Source organism: Oryctolagus cuniculus, chromosome 1 (genome assembly GCF_964237555.1).
Source record: "Oryctolagus cuniculus chromosome 1, mOryCun1.1, whole genome shotgun sequence".
NCBI classification, from domain to species: domain Eukaryota; kingdom Metazoa; phylum Chordata; class Mammalia; order Lagomorpha; family Leporidae; genus Oryctolagus; species Oryctolagus cuniculus.
In genome coordinates, this window is record NC_091432.1 from 94,031,424 (window position 1) to 94,056,191 (window position 24,768).

Genomic DNA, 24,768 nt, shown 5'->3' on the forward strand with positions numbered 1-24,768 from the left:
CAAGACTTGAACTGGTGCACATATGGGATGCCAGCACCATAGGCAGAGGCTTAATCTATGACACCACAGTGTGGGCCCCAACCCTCACTCTTAAATTGCTCACGCAGTGACAGTAGAGGAAAACTGGCAAACTAGAGATAGTAATGTCTATATTTATTTACCTTGTTGCTTTTCGTAAATATTTCCTGGCTTACTTCTGTCTCTACAGCAGTATTTGGAGTGAAAATATATTTAGGTAAGTTGGATGCTGAAAGGAAAATGCAAGTTTTTATATAAAATATTTGGGATATACCAAGGGTTAGAAGGAAAATGGAAGTTATGTTACACTATTACAATTGTGGATGTGGTTTAGAATAGAGAAAGCCCCAGTGGATTCATTGGTTCCATTTTTTTTTTTGGACAGGCAAGTTAGATAGTGAGAGAGAGAGAGATAGAGACAGAGAGAAAGGTCTTCATTCCATTGGTTCACCCCCCAAATGGCCACTATGGTTGGCGCTGTGCCTATCCAAAGCCAGGAGCCAGGTGCTTCCTCCTGGTCTCCCATGCAGGTGCAGGGCCCAAGGACTTGGGCCATCCTCCACTGCCTTCCTGGGCCACAGCAGAGAGCTGGACTGGAAGAGGGGCAACCGGGACAGAACCGGCGCCCCAACCGGGACTAGAACCCAGGGTGCCGGCACTTGCAGGCGGACGATTAGCCTAGTGAGCCGCGGGGCCGGCTGGTTCCATTTCCATTAGTCAATAAAGACTTAGAACTGAAATAATATGGTGAACATAAGCAACTTAAAAATATACAGGAAACAATTACTTTTTTTTTTTTTTTTGACAGGCAGAGTGGACAGTGAGAGAGAGACAGACAGAGAGAAAGGTCTTCCTTTTTGCCATTGGTTCATCCTCCAATGGCCGCCACGGCCAGCACGCTGCGGCCGGCGCGTCGCGCTGATCCGAAGCCAGGAGCCAGGTGCTTCTCCTGGTCTCCCATGGGGTGCAGGGCCCAAGCACTTGGGCCATCCTCCACTGCACTCCCGGGCCATAGCAGAGAGCTGGCCTGGAAGAGGGGCAACCGGGACAGAATCCGGCACCCCGACCGGGACTAGAACCCGGTGTGCGGGCGCCGCAAGGCAGAGGATTAGCTTATTGAGCCATGGTGCCAGCCTGGAAACAATTACTTTATTAAAAATAAATAAAATTGTGCAAAATTTTGTGAAGGAGATGTGTTGATCTGCTTCATTCATGATAGATCTGATCCTAGATCTCATTACCAATTTGAAAGGACTTGGGAATCAGAGTCAGTTTCTTAGACTGTCTTGACACTGGGGTAAGTGTTCCTTTGGGTATATAAAGGTTTACCAATGAGAATGAGGGAGCCCAGACAGTTTCAAGGAATCACCAGCCTGATCTTCAGTGTTTCTGTGTAGTTTTTCCTAAAACTAATCTGCCTGAAAACAAAGGCTGTCACGGGTTTGGGCTTGTTCTGTCTTCTCACCTCACTTTTCCCAGTGGTTCTCACTCTTCCTCCAAGGGACAGACTCACCTCTCACCCAGCTTGGGTTTTACAATGATGCTCCTATTGCCCCTGGTTGTAAAAATCTCCTTGACTATTTGAAATAATTGGTGTTAGTGTTGAGAAAATAAGTTACTCTAATACCTAGATAGGGGGTTGCCAGATAAAATACAGGACACCTAGCTATGTTTGAGTTTTGGGTATCTATTGAAAAGTTTATTAGAACAAATTGTTCTGTGCTTTAATTTGCTAACTCTGGCAATTCTATCTGGATAACAAAAGTTCAGTGGTTTCTGGTTCATTGATCTCAAAATTTAATTGTTTCACTCATAACTAATTAAATTTAAAAACAATTAATTTGAGAGAGAGAGGGAGAGCTCCCATTCATTTGTTCACTGCTCAGATTGTGCAATGGCTGGGTATGGGTGGGGACTGGGTTGGGCCAAAGCTGGTAACTAGGAACTCAACCTGGGTCTCCCATGTGGGTAGCAAGGACCCAGCTACAGGAGCCATCGCCATGACCTCCCAGGGTCTGGAGCCAGAGCCAGGGATTGAGCCCAGGTACTCTGAAGTGGAATGCAGACATTTTTTTTTTTAAGATTGATTTTATTTATTTGAAAGACAGAATTACAGAGAGAGGTAGAGACAGAGGTCTGCCATCCGCTGGTTCACTCCCCAGATGGCAGCAATGGCCGGAGCTGTGCCAATCCGAAGCCAGGAGCCAGGAGCTTCTTCCCGGTCTCCCACATAGGTGCAGGGGCCCAAGGACTTGGGCCATCTTCCATTGCTTTCCCAGGCCACAGCAGAGAGCTGGATTGGAAGAGGAGCAGTCAGGATGAGAACCGGCACCCATATGGGATGCCGGCACTTCAGGCTGAGGCTTTAACCTGCTGCGCCACAGCGCCAGCCCCAATGCAGACATCTTAATTACTAGGTTAAAATGCCCATGCCCTATCTAAATTTTTTAAATTATAAATCATGAAATGATATCTGAAAAACAAAACATCTACTCAAAGGGTTGTGGGAAATTGCTAAGGCAGTATTTCTTCTGGGCCTATATACTTATTTAGGTGAAAAAGATTTTAATATTTAGGATCTGTAGAAATGCAAATAGGGAACAGAATTTATGCTGAGCTCTATTATATTCTAGCAATGTGTAATATTCATGAATGCATACATACTTGAATGATTTGTTTCAAATACACTGGGAGCTGCAACCCTTCATAATAAAATTTTACTTATCTTTAAAATTATTAACATAATATGTTTATATTATTTTGAACAATTTTATACTAGAAGTAATGACACTGATATCAATGGTATTACAATCAATGAGGAATTTCTTGAATACTTTGAGTTTTGTGAACCCAGATAAACAATTAGATCTTGTATTAGTTTCAGAAATATGTGAAAGAATGATCAGAAAAGATATCTAGCATGAATATATGAGATACTTCAAAAAGTTTGAGGAAATGGAATTAAAAGATAAATCCATTTATTTAGTTTAATGATTTATTTGTTTATTTGAAAGGCAGAGTTACAGAGACAGACAGAGAGACAGAGATCGCCCGTAAACTGATTTACTCCTCAAATGGCTGGGCCACACTGAAGCCAGGAACAAGGAGCTTCATGTGGGTGGTGGGAGCCCAAGGACTTGGGCCGTCTTCTACTGTGTTCTCAGGCTCGCTAGCAAGCAAGTTGAGCAGCCAAGAATGGAACCAGCGCCCATATGGGATACAGACAGCGACTTAACCCACTGCGCCACAATGCCAACCACAAGATAAGTTCATTTTGCTGCCAAAAATTTTGAAACACATGCTTAGTTTTTTCACTATACATATTTTTCATAAACTTTGAAGACCCTTTCTACTATTAGCTTTCTGTATGGGAACTGGGCTGTCCAAGAACACAAGGCAGTAATGCATTCTGCAGTTATTAAAGATGACCAGACTTAGAGTTTAATGGATGATGCTGGGTGCCAAATGGCTATGGTGTTAAGAGTCCATCACATACATCTGAAAGTTCTATGTCAATTTTTATTTCAAAATATCAGTATTTATGCTTTGCAGTTCCTTTGCAACTATTATGTTTTGATGTTAAGTGAAAAATGGGTAAGGGAATGTAGAGTTTGCAAAATTCTTCTGGTGGGTACATGACTAGAAATGTATAAAGACCATGTTTTGCTTTTTTTTTTTTTTCAAAGATTTTATTTATTTGAAAGGCAGAGGTGACCCAGAGGTAGGCAGAGACATCTTCTACCTCCGTTGGTTCACTCCCCAAATGCCTCCAGTAGCCAAGGCTGGCCAGTCCACATCAGACACTAGGAACTTCACCTGGGTCTCTTGTGTGGGTGGCAGGGGCCTGGGCACTTGGGCCATCATCTGCTGCCTTCCCAGGCTCATCAGCAGGGAGCTGGATGGGAAGAAGAGGTGCCGACCTTGGAACCTGCAGCCTGGTATGGGATGCTCACACCCCAAGCAGCAGCGTGGCCTGGTTGGGCCGCAACCTCAGCCCTCTGCCTGCATGCCCCAGAATGAAGTCCTGAGTACCGCTGGTGGGCTCTGCCTTTGGTCGGTGACTACCGTTGTTCTACTGGAAAATGTTAAATTCAGATAGGCTCTCTTTGCCCATCTGGAGCCTTGGCCAGTGTTGCCCTTAGTTAAGAGCCTTCAGTGTGCTGCCTAGGGAACATGGAGGAAAACAGGGCCCTGTAGTTAGACACAGAGGCCTCAGGTTTCCATGCCAACCTCACTACAACTTAAAGGCCTCCCTTGTGAGACAAAAGGCTAAAAAAGAGGAATTTCTTCTTTCTAGCCAAGTCCACCCTACTTGTTAAAAACCCCACCCAAAGAAAAGAAGACAAAATGGAAAGCCTTTCAGTTTAGGAAATAGTCATTTCAATCTTTAGAACAGTAAAAAATAAACTGAAAAGGAAAGCTGCATGACTTTTTAACATACCCTACATTTCCTTTCAGCTCTATTATAATCAGAACTAAAAGTAAAACTAACAAACGATTTCACAAATTTTCAATGTATTTGTATTTTTTTTAAATACTGAACTTCTCGAGGCCCCTAGAGAAGGCTGGAAAGTCTGACCTTTTGCACCTGCCAAGTACATGCCATGGGAGGGTAGGGGTCAGGGTGAGGCTGACCACCATTCTGCACTGGTTATCAAGATTTCCTTCCACCCAGGAACAATGGAGCAAAGGTCTTGCAGTAAATACGTTAAGCAAGAGTCATCTTTCAGGGCCACGGAAATCCCCGACTGGGTTTGCCAGGCCACTGATTAAGGGGAAGTATGTGTGGTTATTACCGCTGGAATTCCCCTAGGTCCTAAAAGGAAAGCACCCGCGCTCATGCAAAAGTGCAAGAGCTGGTGGGGAAGCGGTGTGTCTGGCGGAGGCCTTTAAAGGCAGCCACAAGCGGGGCGGCAGGTGTCACTCGCGGGGACCCAGCTCGTCGGTGTTGGCGCGGTCGGCCTAGGCGACAGGCTGCAGTGAGTGTGCGTGTGCCTGTGTCTGTGTCTCTGTCTGTGTCTCTGTGCGCCCCTCCGCCCACGGCGCGGGGAAGAGAGGTGGCTCCGGGCGAGCGGCTGCCGAGCCTCTGCCCGCCCTGCCGCCCGCCCAGGGGTGCTGGCGCCGCAGCAGGATCCGGCGGGCTTCTCTCCTTCCTTCCTGTTCCATCCCACCTTCCTGCCGGCTGCAGTTTCTATTTCACTTAGGGGTGCACCAGTGGAAATGGTGAAGCTTTGACATCTCAGTTCGATTGCCGGGAAGTGTCACTGGGGCTTGGAGGGTTCCAGATATGCTTCAGGACAAAGCCCAAGCTGGAGCTGGACGCAGCAGTCTCAGTAAAATACTTAGGGAACCGGCAGAGGGATGCTCCTGAGCGGTGGTGGCACATGCACTTGCTTGGGGTCACCATGGAAACCCAAGGGGGCTCTTAAACCAATCAGTAAATTGTTGGAGGTGTTTTACTTAATGCCAAAAGAACAATTCTAGTAATTTTACATGTATTTTTCCTGTTTGATGATCACCATCTTAAGAAGCAGGTACTGTAATGTATTCTGCCTTTTGATACTGAGGCTCTTGTAGATTTACTTGTCTAAAGTCCTGCTCTTGCTTAGGGGAGACTGGTTGGTATTGGATAGCACAGACGTCTGGCCCCAGTGCCTGACACTAGGCTGAGCAGTCTTTATCATTAATGTAAAATTGATGTCCTCAACCCCAGGCAGATGAGGGCACAGCAGCCATGCAGAACTTTCCTCAGGTTAGCAAAAATGTTGGCTAAGTTTCCATCTGCAGCCCAAAGGTCAGGCTTTAGGTGGGATCCCAAGTCCTGTGGATGCTGTGGTTGGGGGGGGCTGGAGGGGAGCTGAGGCAAGTTCCTGTTCTGAAGGAGCCTGCAGTCCAGAGGAGGCAGAAGGGGAAAGTTCAGGTCCTCCATCCTCAGAGAAACGAGTTTGTTGAGTGCCCAAAAGCGTAGGGACTCCCAGTGGCCAGGAGTCAGGGATGCTGCCCACTGGAAATTCTGACCTAGGAAGAGAGAGGGCTGGGGACACAAGCTGCCCTGAGGGGGAACTGCCAGAAAGGAAAGAGGAATTCCAAGGGGGTGGTGTTGGAGCAGCTGGGCCCATTGCTAAGAGGAAGTGGGCCCCAGTGGCAGATGCAAAACTTCCCCTTGGTTCTGGCAGAAAAGCCTTGGTGCTGAGAGTAGTTGCCATGGTGCTGGTTGTACGGAGTAAATGAGAGACAAAACACGGACAAAATTAACCGTAGACACAGGTTCGGTTTGCTCACTGAAAAAGGCAGGTGAGACACAGGGCACTGGCTGCAATGGAAAGTGGATTTGTTTTAGTTTGTTTTCACTTGAAAGCTGAAACTTAAGCAAGATTGTTACAGGGAATGAAAAAGGCCAGTGGAGACTAACAGTTGAAAAAATGAGGGGAGAAGGGCTGAAAAGATTTCTGAGGCAGGAGGAGAGGATGGGGTCCCATGAAGAAGCAGCTGGGGTGGGGGGTTGTGAGCAAAAAGACATGGTTATGAGAGCGTGAGAAAACTGTTGCTCCTTGACATCCCTTTTCCTTGAGAAATAGAAAGCAAAACAGTGCTCGATCGTGGGATGGCAAGTAGTGAGGGAGAAAGCAGAGGAGGGTACTGAATGGTTAGAAAGGAGCTGGCAGAGGGCAGGTGGCTAGGGAGCTGCCAGGGCCCGGAGTGCTGGTCCCATTCTGTAGGGCGGTAGGTGGAATCCTGCAACATTTGGATGTCTTTGTGTTGGGAATGGGTAAGGCAGAGGTTGAATTGATCCAAAGGTAACGTCTTAGCCTATTTTTGTGTATTGGATGTTGCCTAAATTTCCACAAACATATGCTTTGTTTCCATACCAAATCTTCTTTTATAGCCTTTGAAATATATTTCATAAAACATCTATATAATTTATGCATAATATAAAACAAATAAAATCAATTTTAATAATATAAATATATGGTCTTTTAAATATAGGTATCAGAGCTTCTTTGAGATAGTCTTCATCTCCACAAAGAAATATGCTTCCCTCTCATTTTTCTCCAAATATGTGTCCCTCTTTGTCTACCTCTCATTTGGTTACTATTGATGAACATGAGAGTTGTAAGAATTTCATGTTTCTTATAATTCTATTGTAAGAAAAATAACAGTGCCAGGTGAATGACAAATAGTAACTGACGGTCTCTGTGTCAGGCAGTCAAAATACAGTGCCAAAGTGGAGAGCAGGTGCCCCGTCTGAAAGGTACGGCTGGTGCTCTGCTCTCTTGCTAGGATTGCCAAGCAGGGATACAGGGCTGAGCTGCCAGATTCTCATGTTTTGTTTTTATTTTTGTTTTTAAGAGAAGTTTTGAATCTAGAATGTCTTAGGAAATCTCTTACATTGAAAAATGCGGCAATTAACTTACTATAAGATTTGAAGATATTGTGGTCCAAAAAAAACCTGGTTTGGAAAATTGGCTTTCTATCAATGTTAATTTTCTGGTCTCTATAATTATACTATGGTTATAGAAGATGTTAACTTTGGGGAAGCTGAGTGCAGAGTATGTGAATAGTCTTTTTACAAGTTTTCTCTAAGAATAAATTAATTTTAACACAAAAAGTTAAAAAAATTAGTAAGATATTATAATCTAATTCTGTGCCAGCCTAACATAGTATGTCTCCTGGTCACAGGATATTTCTGGTCTTTATCTGGGATTTCGTGGTTCCTGCAGTGTCTACTATATCATCTTGTACATAGCACATACTCAGTACAGTATTGCTAATACTGTGCTAGTATTGTACTCTATTTGGAGAAAAAAATGTTTTAAAGTTAATTATATTACATCTGTGAATTATTTGACTTTTAAAACTGTCTCTCTTTTTTAAAAACAGGTTTACGAAGGAGGAAAACCGTTTTGCTTCAAGATTTTTTTCCCCTAATTTCTTCTACAAATCAAAACATCTCAACATGGAGGCTTAATTCCCTTAAAAGGGACTTAGTCTAATCTCGGGAGGTAGTTTTGTGCATAAATAAACAAATTAATCAATTAACCGGCATTTTTGTTACAGAAGCCAAAAAGTGTTCATTTTAAAATTTTGATCTAATTATATGAGGTATAACTGTATGAGTTTGATTTTTAATTAGATTTGTAGGAGTAAAGAATAGGAGTGATTGTAGCTGGGGCATACTATTGAAGCACTCTTTTGCAAGATTGGCTTGGCAATTTCCTGCTGACTGCTGTGTAGAATAAAACAACAACAAATCTGTATTTGTAAGATTTAACAATGATCGACAGTTATCTAGAACAAAAAGTCAATAGTCAACACGTGGTAAAATTAGGGAAGTATGCAATTGAAACTTTTGATCTGTTAAGAATTTTCTGCCAAGAAATGTCAATAACAAAATATTTTGATAGGTACAACAAATTTAGAGGAAATAGGAAAGATAAACGTGATGACTGGTGAAGAAATTATCCAGTTGCAAGATTTGTTCAAATGGGCTGTTATTTCTGAGGATGATGGTAGAATTATTACCTTTTGGTAAACGAACAAAGTGACTTGGAAAGCAAATCTGTACAAAGACAGTGATAAATATAAAGAAAGGTTGTATAGCCATGTGTGAAATCTTGGCTGAGTGAAAGGACTGATGAAGTTAGACACAGTGACTTCCCTTTGCAGGAAGTATTCATGGGTAGTGAGACAGGATGTTTCTCCCACCACCTGGACACAGAGTACTGAAATCTGCAGTTAGAAAACCCCAACATCTGTGAGATCAAGGAAACCATGCTTGCAAATCACAATGACTTGTTACTGGTCATTGAGAGTATTATTGTCAGAGAACCCATTTACCAATGGCTAGTAAGTCATAATTGGGAAATTCTGAATTTTGACAAGGTTTCTGCTGTTCAAATGGTAAATTTATTATTATTTTTGTGTTGATACATTCTGGTTCGAGGTATGCTATCTGTGAAGTAAGTTCTGCCCCAAACTAAATTTGTGTAATTTGACTATCCATTTTAGACTTGCCACTTTGTGTCTTTTGAACTGTTTTTTAAAAAATTCAATTCCAGAGTGGAAAATTTAATGTTGGCTCTAGGGACAATTAGGAAAACAAAATTGTTTAAGCAGGTGATAACTTGAATAACTCTACCATGTTAGCCCCAAACAAAACATCTGGAAAGGATTCATTATTTTATAACCATATCCGAATTATCTTAAGAAAATTTTTGTTTAGTCAAGGGAACATAATATGTAAAATGACTCTGTTTTTCCAAAAGAACCCTGAATATAGTAATTTAGTGCAATTTTGTTATTGGGGGCTTGTGGCACAATCTCTGTTTGCAACACCTGTTATTTACCATAATTATAAGGGGTATTTTCAGGGTCAAGCCAACCATGCCTTTAGGATGACAAAGCAGTAATGTTGAGTTGCTTTAACAGCATGAAGTTGGGTCCAAAAGACCAACCAAGCAAATATACTAATCTGATGATTTATTTAAAATAGAATTTTTTTTAAGATCTTAGAGTATCACTCCAAGCAAGCATGTTTCTCATGATCTGTGAGGAAGTGTACCTTAAGAAGTAAAGAATGCTGCTAATTAAAAAGTTTTGCCATCAGAGGTTAGACAACTGTCGATAACAGGTATTCAAACAGGCACCTTAGAAGCAATGGAAGATCTTAATTCTTTTCCTCCTTTGACTTAAGTCTCATGCTTTTATTTCTTTTTCCTGGCAAACAAATTTCACAACTTCCAACAAGCTAAATAAATATGATTTGAATATGTTGCTAGAGACCTTTGTGGAGCACGGCTTTGTGCCATGAAAAGCAGCTTGCTTTGAAGTCATTTTGTCTTTAGTTGAATGCCGCTGAAGCAGGAGTTGACCTGTGCCCGGCACTCTGTGGCATCTTGAGGACCTAGAACACTTTAGCTTCTATCAAGTTTGAGTTAGCTTTTGTCACAGGTCACTCATGTTTTCATTGCGTGTCAACAGGAGTGTATCATGGTGTGGTGAGGCGTAACTGTCTGTTAAAAATGTCTGTCTAGGACGTAGAATCTTGCAGAGCTGAAACTCTATACTCAGAGAAGAAAAAAGAATGAATGATTTCTTATTTTCCATGATGCTCAAACTAAGGAAATCAAAAACAATGCACAAAACTACCTCCCCAGAGAAAGACTAGTCCCTTTTCCTCTGCTTACATTTCATCATGAACATAGTAGAAAATAGCATCTTTTTAGCGAATTTGATGAAAAGCGCCAACACTTTTGAACTGAAATACGACTTTTCGTGTGAGCTCTACCGAATGTCCACATATTCCACGTTCCCTGCTGGGGTCCCTGTCTCGGAACGGAGTCTTGCTCGTGCTGGTTTCTATTACACTGGAGTGAATGACAAGGTCAAATGCTTCTGTTGTGGCCTGATGTTGGATAACTGGAAACAAGGAGACAAACCCATCGAAAAGCACAGGAAGTTGTATCCTAGTTGCAGCTTTGTGCAGAGTCTCAACTCCGTCAACAATTGGGAAGCAAACTCTCGGTCTACTTTTCCCTCTTCCGTCACAAACTCCACACATTCATTCCTCCCAAGTTGGGAACACAGTGGCTATTACAGCGGTTCGTATTCAAGTCTTCCATCAAATCCTGTAAACTCCAGAGCCAATCAAGATTTTTCTGCCTTCAGGGTGAGTCCCTACCACTCTGCGATGAGTACCGAAAAAGCCAGATTACTCACCTTCCAGTCGTGGCCATTGACCTTTCTGTCACCGATGGATCTGGCAAAAGCAGGCTTTTACTACGTAGGACCGGGGGACAGAGTGGCTTGCTTCGCCTGTGGGGGAAAACTGAGCAACTGGGAGCCGAAGGATGATGCTATGTCAGAACACCTGAGACATTTCCCCAACTGTCCATTTGTAGAAAATCAGCTCCAAGATGCTTCGAGATACACCATTTCGAACCTGAGCATGCAGACCCATGCTGCCCGCTTCAAAACATTCTTTAACTGGCCCTCGAGTCTTCTAGTTCATCCTGAGCAGCTCGCGAGCGCAGGATTTTACTATGTGGGTAAGGAACTTGACCTGAGAACAACAAAATTCAACATGTGGGCTCTCTTGTACATTCCAGTGGTCCAATGATACATTTTTCCTAAGTGTTGGTCCAAAATTCATTTCAGGTCACAGTGACGACGTCAAGTGCTTTTGCTGCGATGGTGGACTGAGGTGCTGGGAACTGGGAGATGACCCGTGGGTGGAACATGCCAAGTGGTTTCCAAGGTAATTGTTGTCAAATTCTGTTTGCAAACTTTGTGATTGTTCTTCGGTGGGATTTATGTGTTGACTTTATAATTAGCCATTATTTTACCTTGCCTCCCTTTCAAAACACATCTGTGAATAAGTTGGCTAGTTAAATAAATAACTACTTGAATTTTGATGGATTTAAGGGAAAGAATAAGTAGGTTTGATTTTATTTAATTTTTAAAGGAATATATATTAAAATAATTCATGTTCAGAGTAAGAACAAATTCATACATGGTAGAAAAGTGCAGAGAAAGAAAATTAAAATGACCACGGTTGTTATTTTGGTGGACATCCCTCCAGATGTCCTTTTTTTAAAGATTTATTTATTTTTTTATTTATTTGAAAGGCAGAGTTACAGAGAGAGAGACTGATTGACTCCCCAAATGGCTGCAAAACCAGGGCTGGGCCAGGCTGAAGCCAGGAGCCAACAGCTTCTGGGTCTCCCACGTGGGTACAAGGGCCAAAGCACTTGGATCATCTTCCTGCTGCTTTCCCAGGCACATTAGCAGGGAGTTGGATCAGAAGTGGAGCAGCTAGGACTCGAACCTGTGCCCATATAGGATGCTTATACTGCAGGCCGGGGCTTTAACCCTTTGCTCCACAATACCAGCCCCAAGATGTCCTTTTTTAAAGAAAAAAAAGAGGCAGAGAAAAAGCAAGAAGGAGCAAGCAAGACAAAGTGCTCCCTTTTGCTGGTTCATTTCCCAAATACCTGAAGCCAGGTTCCCACATATGTGGCAGAGAATCAACTACTTGACCCATCACCTGCTGCCTTCCAGGGTCTGCATTAGCAGGAAACAAATTTGGAGCCAGAACTGGGAATCAAATCCAGGCACTCTGTTGTGGAATTAGAGTGTCTTGATGGCTAGCCTAAAGGCCTGTCCTGCAGATATTTCTTTTTTTTTTTTTTTTTTTTTTTTTTGACAGGCAGAGTGGACAGTGAGAGAGAGAGACAGAGAGAAAGGTCTTCCTTTTGCCGTTGGTTCACCCTCCAATGGCTGCTGCGGCCGGCGCACCACGCTGATCCGATGGCAGGAGCCAGGTACTTCTCCTGGTCTCCCATGGGGTGCAGGGCCCAAGCACCTGGGCCATCCTCCACTGCACTCCCTGGCCACAGCTGGCCTGGAAGAGGGGCAACCGGGACAGAATCCGGCGCCCCGAAGGGGACTAGAACCTGATGTGCCGGCGCCGCAAGGCGGAGGATTAGCCTAGTGAGCCGTGGCGCCGGCCCAGATATTTCTTGATGTATATATACATAGATACATATATGTATATAATTTTATATGAATTAGATGTTATATGTAATTTTGTCAGTCCATGTATGTTTTGAGCATATTTCCTTTCATTAAACTATTCTAGGTGCATAAAATAGTTGAACAAAACAGAGACCTCTGGTATTTTATTTTTTGTTTTTGTTTAAAGATTTATTTATTTATTTGAAAGGGACAGTTACAGAAAGGGAGAGAGAGAGAGAGTGTCTTCCATCTGCTCATCTGCTAGTTCACTCCCCACATGGCCACAATGGCCGGAGCTGCATGGATCCGAAGCCAGGAGCCAGGAGTTCTTCCGGGTCTCCCACATGGGTGCAGGGGTCCAAGGACCTGGGCCATCTTCCACTGCTTTCCCAGGCCATAGCAGAGAGCTGGATCGGAAGTGGAGCAGCCAGGACTTGAACTCATGCCCATATGGAATGCCGTGGCCTTTATCTGCTACGCCACAGTGCCAGCCCCAACCCCTGGTCTTATAAACTTACTTTATAGCCGTAAGGGACAGACAGTTTTAAAAAGCTTACATTAGATAGCATGTTGGAAGATAATAAGTGCTATGGATAAAGAGAAAAAGGAGAACAGGGAGACAGAAAGGGCCAGGCAGGCTGCAACATGAAATGCGGTGTCAGGGCCTCTGTAGACTCATCTCATCTGTTCTCATCACTATTCACACTTTACTGTTATGTCTTACACTTTGGATTATTCTACTCTATGCTGTCCTTCTTATCTCAGTCAGGTGACCCATAGCTATAGTTTTTTTGGTCAAAACTTTGAGTATTATTGAATGTTGATTACTAAACTTGGCATTCTAAACTTCCATTATATATACATTTTTAAATATAGTACTTTATCTTCCTTTATAGCAATTTTGTGCTCTCTAACTACTGCAGATTTAAAGACTTGTGAAGAATGTTGGCATTGGGCCTAAGACATTGGCTAAGACACCCACATCCCATATCGGACTGCTTGGGTTTGATACCTGTCTCTGGCTCCTGATTCCAGCTGCCTACCAATGCAGAGCCTGGGAGGCAGTGGTGCTGCTTCAAGCTATTGGATCCTTGCCACCCACGTGGGAGACCTGGATTGTGTTCCTGGCTCCTGGCTCCTGGCTCGTGGCTCCAGCCCAGACTTAGACCTGGCAGTTGTAGACATTTAGGGAGTGATCCAGTAGATGGGGACTCTATCTATCTATCTATCTATCTATCTATCTCTGTTACTCTTTCTGCCTCTCAAACAAATATATATTTTTTTAATTATGTAAACTCCAAAGAACACTACTTAAGGGACTGGCCTTGCAACTCAGCAGGTTGAGCTGCAGCCTGTTATGTGGGCATCCCATATGAGTGCTGGTACAAATCCTGCTGCTCCGTTTCTGATTCAGCCCCCTGATAATGCACCTGGGAAAGCAGTGAAAGATGGCTCAAGTGCTTGGGCCCCAGCCACCCATCTGGGAGAATCGGATGGAGCTCCAGGATCCTGGCTTCCACCTGGCCCAGCCCTGGTTGTTGCAGCCATTTGGGGAATGAACCAGTAGATTGAAGATCTCTTTCTCTCTCTGTATTTCCGTCTCTCTCGGAAACTGCCTTTCAAATAAGTAAATAGATATTTTAAAAAATATTAAATAATTAAAAAACAGCACTTACATAAGTTTTATGAAAAGTACTAACTTTCCATTGTGGTAATTTGGTCATATACATAAATGAATGGCAAATTTAATTTGCTACTGTTAGGTATTTGTTTTGTACTTAAATTTGAAAATGACTGCATATTATCTAGTCATTGCCAAACTTGTGAGTATCTGGCATGAGAAAATGTCTTGTTCCCTTCTTTTTTCCTCTCTTGTCCTTGTTTGTGCATTTTCAGCTTGTAGGCTCCAGGGATGAGCAGTATCACATGGAGGATTTTCTACCTGCCTTCCTGTCCTTTGTTTTTAGTGTCATGTATCAGGGTGCTTTTAGGAACCACAGAGTAGTTGAACAGAGCAGCGAGAAGCTCCAACAGAGCTTCTTGTCAGAGCAGGCTGAGAGGCTATAGACCCTTACCCTCAGCCATGGCAGAGTACCAGTTAATTCTTCCTCTTGTTGTATCAACTTGCCTTCCACTGCAGTGTCTCTTCCTCCTTCCCACATACCAAATCAATGGTGAAGTGGTCATAGTTTACTGATGTTCATTTGAAATATCGACCAGTCCACAAATGGCTGGATTAGCTCTGCACAAATTAATATAAATGGTTAAGGCTTTTCAAAATTAGCTGAAGCATACAGTACACTGGTATTTATAGTAAGATCAATTATTAATCAAAAATTATTCAGTAATATTAAATAATACTAATTTTGTAAATAATTCAAACTGTATGAAAAACTTCCTAGTAAACTGGTAAGTAACAACTTTTTAAAAAGATTTATTTATTTATTTGAAAGGCAGAAGCAGAAAAAGAGAGAGAGAGAGAGGTCTTCCATCCGTTGGTTCACTCCCCAAATGTCTGCAACTGCTGGAGCTGGGCCAATCCTGGAGCTTCCAGGTCCCCTATGCAGGTGCAGGGGCCCATGGACTTGGGCCACTTCCACTGCTTTCTCAGGCCACAGTAGAGAGCTGGATTGGAAGTGAAGCAGCCAGGACTTAAACCGGCGCCCACATGGGATGTTGACACTGCAGGTGGAGTCTTAACCTTCTAAGCCACAGTGTCAGCCCCTTATAGGTTAATTTTATGAAAGCTTTTTTGAAAGAAAAAGAAAAGTATAAAATCAGTTCCCTCTTGGCTAGGATCTATTTATTATATTATTCTAACTTTAGATCAGTGATCTTAAAAGACTGTGATTTGGGGCAAAGACTTTATTGGATTTGAAATGGGATAAACACCAAAAGATGAAGAATTTGCATTATTACATTGGCATTTCACCTTTATAAAATAAGCTCCCAAAACTTTATTTTGTTTATTTTTCAGGTGTGAATATTTGATAAGAATTAAAGGACAGGAATTCATCAGTAGAGTCCAAGCCAGTTACCCTCATCTACTTGAGCAGGTAGGACATTTTTTTCCTTCTTATTATTTTTTTAAATTATTGGCTAATAAGAGAGAAGTTATTTTCTGTTAATTACAGAAGATGGTATTTTAATGAAAATACAATAGGTGTTTTAAAAAATATTTTATTTTTTTATAAAACCCAAAATTATCTTAGAAACTACTATTTGGAGAAATGTAGATTCATAATTAGTAACATTGTAAAGTTGAATTTGGTAAGTTTTTCTTTAAGTGTTTCTCTGATCAAGTTGCTATAAATTAAACTGAAGGGGGAAAATTGGCAACAATGGTAGCTATAGTAGTTTTGCTATATATATTTTTCTTAAAAATGTTTAAGAATTTTGTTGTTCTTTCTGGTCTTCTTGGGAAAGCAATTAAGAACTTATACAAAGGCATTTCATGAAAAAATGGATAAGCTTATTTTTATGCAAAACAACTTTGAAATGCATGCAGTTTTTCATAGTAAGAATTTTCCATAATAAGTATTTTGCATGAGTTTTTGGAAGACAATACTCTTACAGTTTGATAGTTAAACTCTTCCTAGTCATGGTCAGTGGAACTGATCAAAGGTGTAACTTATCTCAGAGGATGACCCAGGGAAGGTGAGATATGGAGATGGAAGACAAACCGATTGCTTCATGGATTGCTGAAACAGTGTAACTTTTCCTGCTTAATGAAAATAGATTTGTCAAGAAATACATTCACACAGAAATTCTATTCATTTTTAGTCTAGGGAATAACTTTTGAATCTAAATGAAATGTTGCTTGTGATTAAAAGTTATTTTGCTTGTAAGCAAGTCCTTTTTCAATAAATTGAATAAAACAGTTTATTTACTTATTTTTGTTGTGATGGTAGGGTAATATTTGTATTTTAATTTATATAAATTTCCCCCATAGCTGTTATCCACATCAGACACTCCAGAAGATGAAAATGCAGAGCCACCAAGTATGTATATTGACTGCTGCATTGAAATACAATTCTTTGGTGCTATTAAGATTGAAATTTGATCATAAGAATAATATACACTTGTATTAGTTTATGATACATTTTCAAATATACTCTGTTGGTTTTGCTCAAATTTGAGTGCATATCAGATTTGCCTAGAGAACTTTAAAAATATTGTCGATTTCTAGTTTCTGCTTCAGACCTAATGAAATGAATCAGAATATCTAAGTGTGGGACTTGAGCATCTTTGGTTTTATTTTATTTTTTAAATGTATTTGGTTTTTTGACAGGCAGATTTAGACAGTGAGAGAGAAAGGTATTCCTTCTGTTGGTTCACCCCCCAAATAGCCGTTGCGGCCGGCGCTGCACCAATCTGAAGCCAGGAGCCAGGTGCTTCCTCCTGGTCTCTCATGCGAGTGTAGGGCCCAAGGACTTGGGCCATCCTCCACAGCAGAGAGCTGGACTGGAAGAGGAGCAACTGGGACAGAATCCTGCACCTCAACCGGGACTAGAACCTGGGGTGCCAGCGCTGCAGGCGGAGGATTAGCCTAGTGAGCCACGGCTCCAGTCCTTATTTTATTTTATTTTTTTGAAGATTTGTTTTATTTATTTGAAATACAGAGTTACAGAGAGAGAGAGAGAGAGAGCTCTTCCATTCACTGGTTCTCTCCCTAAATGACCGCAATGGCCAGAGCTGAGCTTATCTGAAGCCAGGAGCCAAGAGCTTCTTCCAGGTTTCCCATGTGGGTGCAGGGGCCCAAGGACTTGGGCCATCCTCTACTGCTTTCCCAGGCAAAGAGCATAGCAAAGAGAAGAGAGCTGGATTGGTACTGGAGCAGCTGGGACTCGAACCAGCACCCATATGGGATGCCGGCACTGTAGGCTGTGGCTTTAACCCACTGCACCACACTGCTGGCCACATGCATCTTTGGTTTTAGTAAACTACATGCAACTAGCCCAGCGCTGGTTCTTGGACCAGTGTGGGAACAAATGTATCATGAAATTAAATTGCTCACATATTTTTTCTGTAACATGGAGAGGGTAGAAAATAAATTCCTATTTTTCCTTAGGGACCCTTAGGCTCTGAGAGATTAAGTGATCTGTCCATCAACTAAAGCCTAAGAACACATTATAGTCAGTTTTTTAATGAGCTCATCTATTGTATTATCTTTCAATTTAATTCAATAATTTATTGTGTATCTGCTGTTCTAAAGAAAGACTCGAGAACAAATAAATATAACTCCTGCTCTCATGAGCTATTAATCTGCAGAATATAGTTAAACACACAGGAGAAGGGGCTGTGGTAAGAAAAGTGAAGTGTAATATGTGAGTACATGGGGGACATTTTTTAAAAAAGATTTATTTTCTTTATTTGATAGAGTTACAGAGAGAGAGAGAGAGAGAGAGAGAGAGAGAGAGAGAATCTTCCATCCGTTGATTCACTTCCCAGTGGCTGCAGTGGCCAGGGGTAGGCCAGGCCAAAGCCAGGAACCAGGAGCTTCCTCTGGTCTTCCATATGGATGCAGGAGCCCAAGCACTTGGGCCATCTTCTGCTGCTTTCCCAGGTGCATTAGCATAAAGCTGATCAGCCAGGACTTGAACTGACACTAATTTGGGATGTTGGCATTGCAAGCAGTGTCTAACCTCCTGTGCCTCAACACTGATCCCCATGAGGGACAAGTAACCCAGACTCAGAAATCCGAAGAGGCTTTGTATTAGCAGGGAACCCAAAGGAAGAGTAGGAATTAATATGACAAAGGGAGGAAAAGAGAATTGCAAGTAGAGAGCACAGCATCTGATAGGCCCAAGTGAAATCTAGAAAAGGCACATTTGAAGAGCTGAACAAAAGGAAAGAGTTTCAAACAGATAAAGGAGAGAAGCAGGCCAGCAGTAAAGTGGTCAGCACTGCAGGCAGAAGTTGATCCAAGAGCCGACAGTTTTGGCAAGGGAGGAGGCTGAAGAGGTCAACAGGATCCAGACTGCATGAGAATTTGTAAGCCATGGTTAAAGATTGGATTTCATCCTAGGAGCAGCAGCATTGCTGGTGGAATTTAATGAGTATAATGCAAGCAGATCTGTGTTTTTATTTTTTAGATTTATCTACGTATTTTAAAGAGTTAGAGAGGTAGAGTGAGAGTGAGAGAAAGAGAGAAAGAGATCTTCTATCAGCTGGTTCACTCCCCAAATGGCTACAACAGCCAGGCTGGGCCAGGCTGAAGCCAGGAGCCTGGAGCTTCATCCGGGTCTCCCACGTGGGTGCAGGGTCCAAGCACTTGGGCCATCTTCTACTGCTTTCCCAGGTGCATTAGCAGGGAGCTGGATTGAAGGTGGAACAGCAGAGACTGGAACCAGCACCCATATGGGATGCCAGCATTGAAGGCAGTGGCTTTACCAACTACGCCACAAAGCCAGCCCCAACTCTTCATTCTTATGAGGGTTGATTCTTGACATGAATATTTCAGATCTAAATACATATTTCATATTCCTACTTTGGTGACTGAAAAATGTGTATAACTTTAAATTTAACAAATATAAAATAGTACCTACGCATTCTCTGGGTTTTATGTTTCTGATAATGCAGTAACTTTCAACTTTAAAAATATGCAAATGATCCTATTGGGTGTGAAATTCTTTGTTCTGTAGTTGTTCATTTTGGACCTGGTGAAAACCCTTCAGAAGATGCAGTCATGATGAATACGCCAGTGGTTAAAGCTGCCTTGGACATGGGCTTCAGCAGAAGGCTAGTGAAGCAGACAGTCCAGAGTAAAATCCTAGCCACTGGAGAGAACTACAAAACCATCAGCGATCTTGTACTGGATTTGCTAAATGCAGAAGATGAAATAAGGGAAGAGGAGAAGGAAAGAGCAAGCGAGGAAAAAGAGTCAGGTACTCGTATTGACTGACATACTCTCTATTTCCATAGAGGCTTGAGCATCACCCCATGGAAGTTACTGGAAATACACACTAATCAATTCAGCCAACCTAGTCAGATTTTCTTACTTTTAATATTCTGAATTCAAATTCTGGAAACTGACTTCACATTGAATTATATTTGAATTGGTCATTAAACTGAAAATGCATGCAGTAAATGAAAAGTATATTTTCCTTAATCCATATTTTTACTCTGAGTGGTTGACTCTGTATGCAATTATTCAGGGTACACTTTTGATCCCGGCTAGTTGCTTGTTCCCCTCTGCTATTAATTAGGATACGATCAGGGAACATTATTATCATCGTTGATTATCAGCATAAAGGTATATCTCAGCTAGTGATTATACATAAATTCACAAGTTAGCATTAAGTCCCTACCTGTCCACACAAGTACTGTGTTCTCTTTCAGGGTGCTCTTTAGTATTAGGAAGTCCAGGGATGCTGTGTCACTTTCTTTAAAGACAAGTTGTCCAAGTCCTGCCATGCTGCCTTGCCGGCTGCTCTGTTCTCTCCTCTTTTTTCTTTCCAATGTCTCTTCCTCTGAGCAGTTCCGTCCTCTTCTCTGACTGCTATCATTGCTGTGGCCTAGGCAAAGAGAAATGCTGTTGTCTTCTGTGCCATGCTTTCCCAACACAGCTGAAAACAGACTTCACCTTCCACAAGCGCTCACTGGTGATTTAGGGATCATGGAAGGGAATTACATTACAGATGAAAATTTACAGCTGTAACTAGATGCGAATGCTCTTGGTACCCCAACCCTATCCTCATAAATTCCTCTGCTGGCTTCTGGTTCCTCTCTGTGTAGCTCTGGTCAGTTAGCAGCAAATGACTAAGAAAATCCCAAGCATTTCCCTTATCAAAGCTCAAGCCCACAGATAGTTACCAAGCCCAGAAAGAGAAAAAGAGTACCCATTATCTGTGCCCAAGACCATCTGAAATCTATTTCTTTCTAGGATGATTGACAGTCCAACTGTCCACTCCATTCAGGGATAAATCTGTCCCTGCCCATGAAGATAGATTTGTCTTCTGTCCCGTCCAGACATACATAATAAAACTATAGAAATGTAGCTTTATCCATTTACCAAAGTGTGGATTACTCAGTCCTAAACACCCCAGTGCAGCAGCAGCACAGTTGAAGTTCCTGTTTGCCCAGCATCCATTACCTCCTTCCTTAGGAGGTGAGGATTAAACAAGAATGCCTTTCTTGAAGTGGCCTTCTCACTCTCAGTCATAGCCATGGTGTCAGCAGTTGTTCGGAGAACTCTCATCTCTGCAATCGTTGCAACACCACAAAATCCAAAGCTATCTACCCGTAGAATATTTATTTCTTCCACAGAAAATCAACTTTCTTTCTTCCTAAACAAGACTCTAGAGGTGACCTCAAGTCAACAATACACAGTGATTTACACTGTCAAAACAAGAGTCCTAGCCCCTCAGCCTCATCATGCTGTCTCCACTACCTTCATGTGGTGTGTTACCCTCAGTACTTGCTAAGTCTTTTCCGAATGACTTAATGAATCATGAAGTTCATGATTACTTTGCAGTTTCCGAAGATGAGTGGGTGGTATGTGACTAACCAGGTGATTTAGGATTTTTTTTCCAGAATAAGAGAACAATATTCTTTAAGGGAATATTCAAATCTTCACAATTGATATGCCATGAAACAGTCCATGACTTTGAAATGAGACTTTTTCCCAGCTACTGGCAATCAAATTTTAGAATTCTTAAAAACTTTGAAGAATTCATTATAGTCGGTTATGTAAATGGTAATTAGAAAAATAAATCTTAGATGGAAAAGCTAATGTACTTTAACACCAATAAATTATACTTTTATTTTCTAATATATCACTACCACCCTAATGAAGACAATTTAACAGATTATATTAAGCTCCACATCTCTACTCTTTTGCTACCATTTTTGAGTTCCTATTCTAAATCACTAAGGATTTGTTGTTCATTTATTCACCAGATATTTATGGAATATTGATTCTGTGCCAGGACTAGGGCTAGTCTTTTCTCACTTGATTCTCAGAGAGAGCTTCAAATATCTTCAAGCACATATCGGTAGCTATGACCTTTTGACTAAGAAATACTTTTAAAGATGGTTATACTTATTGGTCCTGTTACTTGATAGAGGCAGTGTGTCTAAAATAAAATCTAATAATCAACTCTTCTAAAATAATTCTTCAGATGATCCAATTTGTGCCATTAACTAGGTTATGAAAATGGCTTTATGGATCACAATAAACTATATGATAATTAATAAATATAGATCCATGAGTCATATTATAAAGAGATCATAACATTATTATCTCAAAATACAGGTTTTTTTAACCATTAGAAAATCTAGATCTCAAAGGGAATGAGATGATCCTGTAAGACAAGAAGGTAGTCATTGACAAAGGGGGTTATTTCTCAAAATATTAGTGCCATTTCCTCCTTATCATAAAATAGGTAGTGACAATATGCCGAATTTGGGGAAATGATTAAACTTTCAACTTAATGTGAAATATTGAAGACATTTTATGGAAGAATGATATTTTAAGAAAAAATTATCTTGATTTTACCTTTCCCCTTTTGACTAGATTGAATTGAAATTTCAGTTTTATTAGACTCTAACTTTTATTGGGTTAGGGTTTAGCATAATTGCAGAATGGTCAAAAGCAGGTGTTGTGACACTGGACTGCCTCAGTGTGACCTCTACTACTTGTGTGTCCTTTGACAACTTATATTTTTTGTATTGTTGTTGAAGATTTATTGGGGCCAGCACTGTGGCGGAGCGTGTAAAGCTACCGCTTGCTACATCAGCATCCTTATGGGTGCCAGTTCAAGTCCCGGCTGCTCCACTCCAATCCTGCTCCCTGCTAATGTGCCTAGGAAAACAGCAGAAGGTGGCCCAAGTCCTTGGGCCCCTGCACCTGGAAGATCTGGAAGAGGCTCCTGGCTCCTGGCTTTGGTCTGGCCCAGCCCTGGCCACTGTGGCTGTTTGGGGAGTGAAGCAGCAAATGGAAAATCTCTCTCTCTCCCTCTGTCTCTGTAACTTAAAGAGATTTATTTATTTATTTGAAAAGCAGAGTTACAGAGAGAGGGAGAGAGATCTTCCAACTGCTGGTTCACTCCCCAAGTGGCTACAACAGCCAGTACTAAGCCAGGAGCCAGGTTCTTCATCTAGTGTATGGCTGGAGTCCAAGGACTTGGGCCATCCATCTGTCCTTGCTTTTCCCAGGCCATTAGCATGAAACTGGATCAGAAGTGGAGCAGCTGGGACATGCCCTGGCACCCATATGGGGTACTGGTATTATAGGTGGCAGCTTTACCCGCTGCACTACAATGCCAGCCCCAGTAACTTATTTGCCTCACTGTGACTGCGTTTTCCCAATGTGTTAAAATGAGGCATATACCTCAAAAGGCTGTTGTAAAGATGAAATGTGTTAACACATGTAAAGTGCTTAGTCAGTGTTCAGGTTAGAACTTATAATCAGCATTATTATTAGACACAGGGGATCAGCTACCCCCAAGCCTAGCAAGGAACATCAGTGCCTATCTGACTGTGAATTAAAGGTGGATTTCATTCAGTTACATTCAAGCATGGGAGGAAGTCTGTGAGCAAAGTTTAAGCATGTTTGTTGTTTTCTTCTTTTATTAAGATGATCTGTCGTTAATTCGGAGGAATAGAATGGCACTTTTTCAACATTTGACTTGTGTGATACCAATCCTGGACAGTCTTCTAACTTCTGGAGTGATTAATAAGCAAGAACATGCTGTTATTAAACAGAAAACACAAACATCTTTACAAGCCAGAGAACTCATTGATATTATTTTAGTAAAAGGAAATATTGCAGCCACCGTATTCAAAGATTGTTTACAAGAAACTGACCCTGTGTTATACAAGCATTTATTTGGTGAGTGCTAAAAAATTATTTCTGGGAATTTTCTATATCAACTGAAAGTAGTCTTTCACTAATAATTTATGATTATTAAAATTATTTGACAATTCAATTTAATTTATAAACATTAATTGTATAACAGATTGATAACTGTGTTACCTTGATATTATTCATATTTTTGCTCCAAAACTAAACTGTTCATTTAAAAATATATTCTAGAGATAATATTGGCTTCATCATTGTAATGATTTTTCTTTTTCCCTCCTTAGTGCAACAGGACATAAAGTACATTCCCACGGAAGATGTTTCAGGTAATAGCATTAACACTTTAAAGTCAGTAGAAAACATTGCTTTTATTTTCTTGGTTTTTTTTTTTGTTGTTGTTGTTGTTGGAAGAGAAGCAAATAACTGTTAAAAATTCTTTTCTTCTCTTAGATTTACCAATGGAAGAACAATTGCGGAGATTACAAGAAGAAAGAACATGTAAAGTGTGTATGGACAAAGAAGTGTCCATTGTGTTTATTCCTTGTGGTCACCTAGTTGTATGCAAAGATTGTGCCCCTTCTCTAAGAAAATGTCCTATTTGTAGGGGTACAATCAAGGGTACAGTTCGCACATTTCTTTCATAAAGAAGATTGAAACTTTGATATACTTTAGAATTAATGGATTAAATGTATCATAGTGTTTACTTTTACACTGATTTGATAGTGATTTTGATGTAAATGTTTTATTACAATTCAGAAAACTTTTTGTAGAAATATGCCTACATAAATATGTATCTAGAACATGTGGCCATGCATATTTTAGATAACAAGACAATAATAGGCTTTTGTTCTTATGAACAAAAAATAGGGACAACATTATAAATAAAATACTCAGTGAAAACTGCAGCATTACTGAAATTATAAGTGAAGCAACATTTAAGATATTGGAGTTTTATCTTTCAAAATTTTAAATATCTTGGGCTTTTGTTGAATATTAACAGGAATTCCTTGCATTTTTTATGTATAAGTCAGCATCCTATACATAGAAAGTCTTGATATTTGTTGAATGATTCTTTTTAGGAACATGGTGGGTTTTTTTTTTTTTTTTTTTTGAGGAATTCCATGAGGAACAGTTTATTAAAGCAATAGAAATTACTCTCTACCTTTATTTCACCCGCAGACCTCTTCCATACTTCCATACTTCCCTAAGACCTCCTCAGGGCTGAGCCCCAGCTTAGGTCCCTTCCTATAAGATGTTTCTTCATTTATAATGGTACAGCATAAAGATCAACACACCTGGCTTTCATCTGTAGCATTTTATGGGATGCCTGAGACAAAAATCAAACCATCTCCTCAGTAAATTTGTTCATTTTTCTATTGATTCATTCCGGAAGTCTCTCGCCATCCCTACCCATGGGGAAAAGCCCCTCA

At 41.1% G+C, this 24,768-nt stretch overlaps 1 protein-coding gene across 2 annotated transcripts; it reads left to right on the plus strand.

The window, feature by feature from the left end:
• The first annotated feature begins 4,785 nt into the window (after positions 1–4,785).
• On the plus strand, positions 4,786–24,243 carry BIRC3 (baculoviral IAP repeat containing 3). 2 transcript variants are annotated; one of them, XM_008262123.4, is made up of 9 exons: positions 4,786–4,997; positions 7,900–11,066; positions 11,176–11,275; positions 15,512–15,590; positions 16,487–16,535; positions 19,179–19,421; positions 23,114–23,368; positions 23,623–23,664; positions 23,789–24,243. In XM_008262123.4, exons 2-9 carry the CDS (start codon positions 10,214–10,216, stop codon positions 23,980–23,982), a joined length of 1,815 nt encoding a protein of 604 aa, XP_008260345.2. In that variant the 5' UTR covers positions 4,786–4,997; positions 7,900–10,213; the 3' UTR covers positions 23,983–24,243. The 2 variants fall into 2 exon arrangements, with proteins under 2 accessions (XP_008260345.2, XP_002708629.2); XM_002708583.5 differs by having other exon boundaries at positions 4,837–5,003.
• The last annotated feature ends 525 nt before the right edge of the window (positions 24,244–24,768 follow it).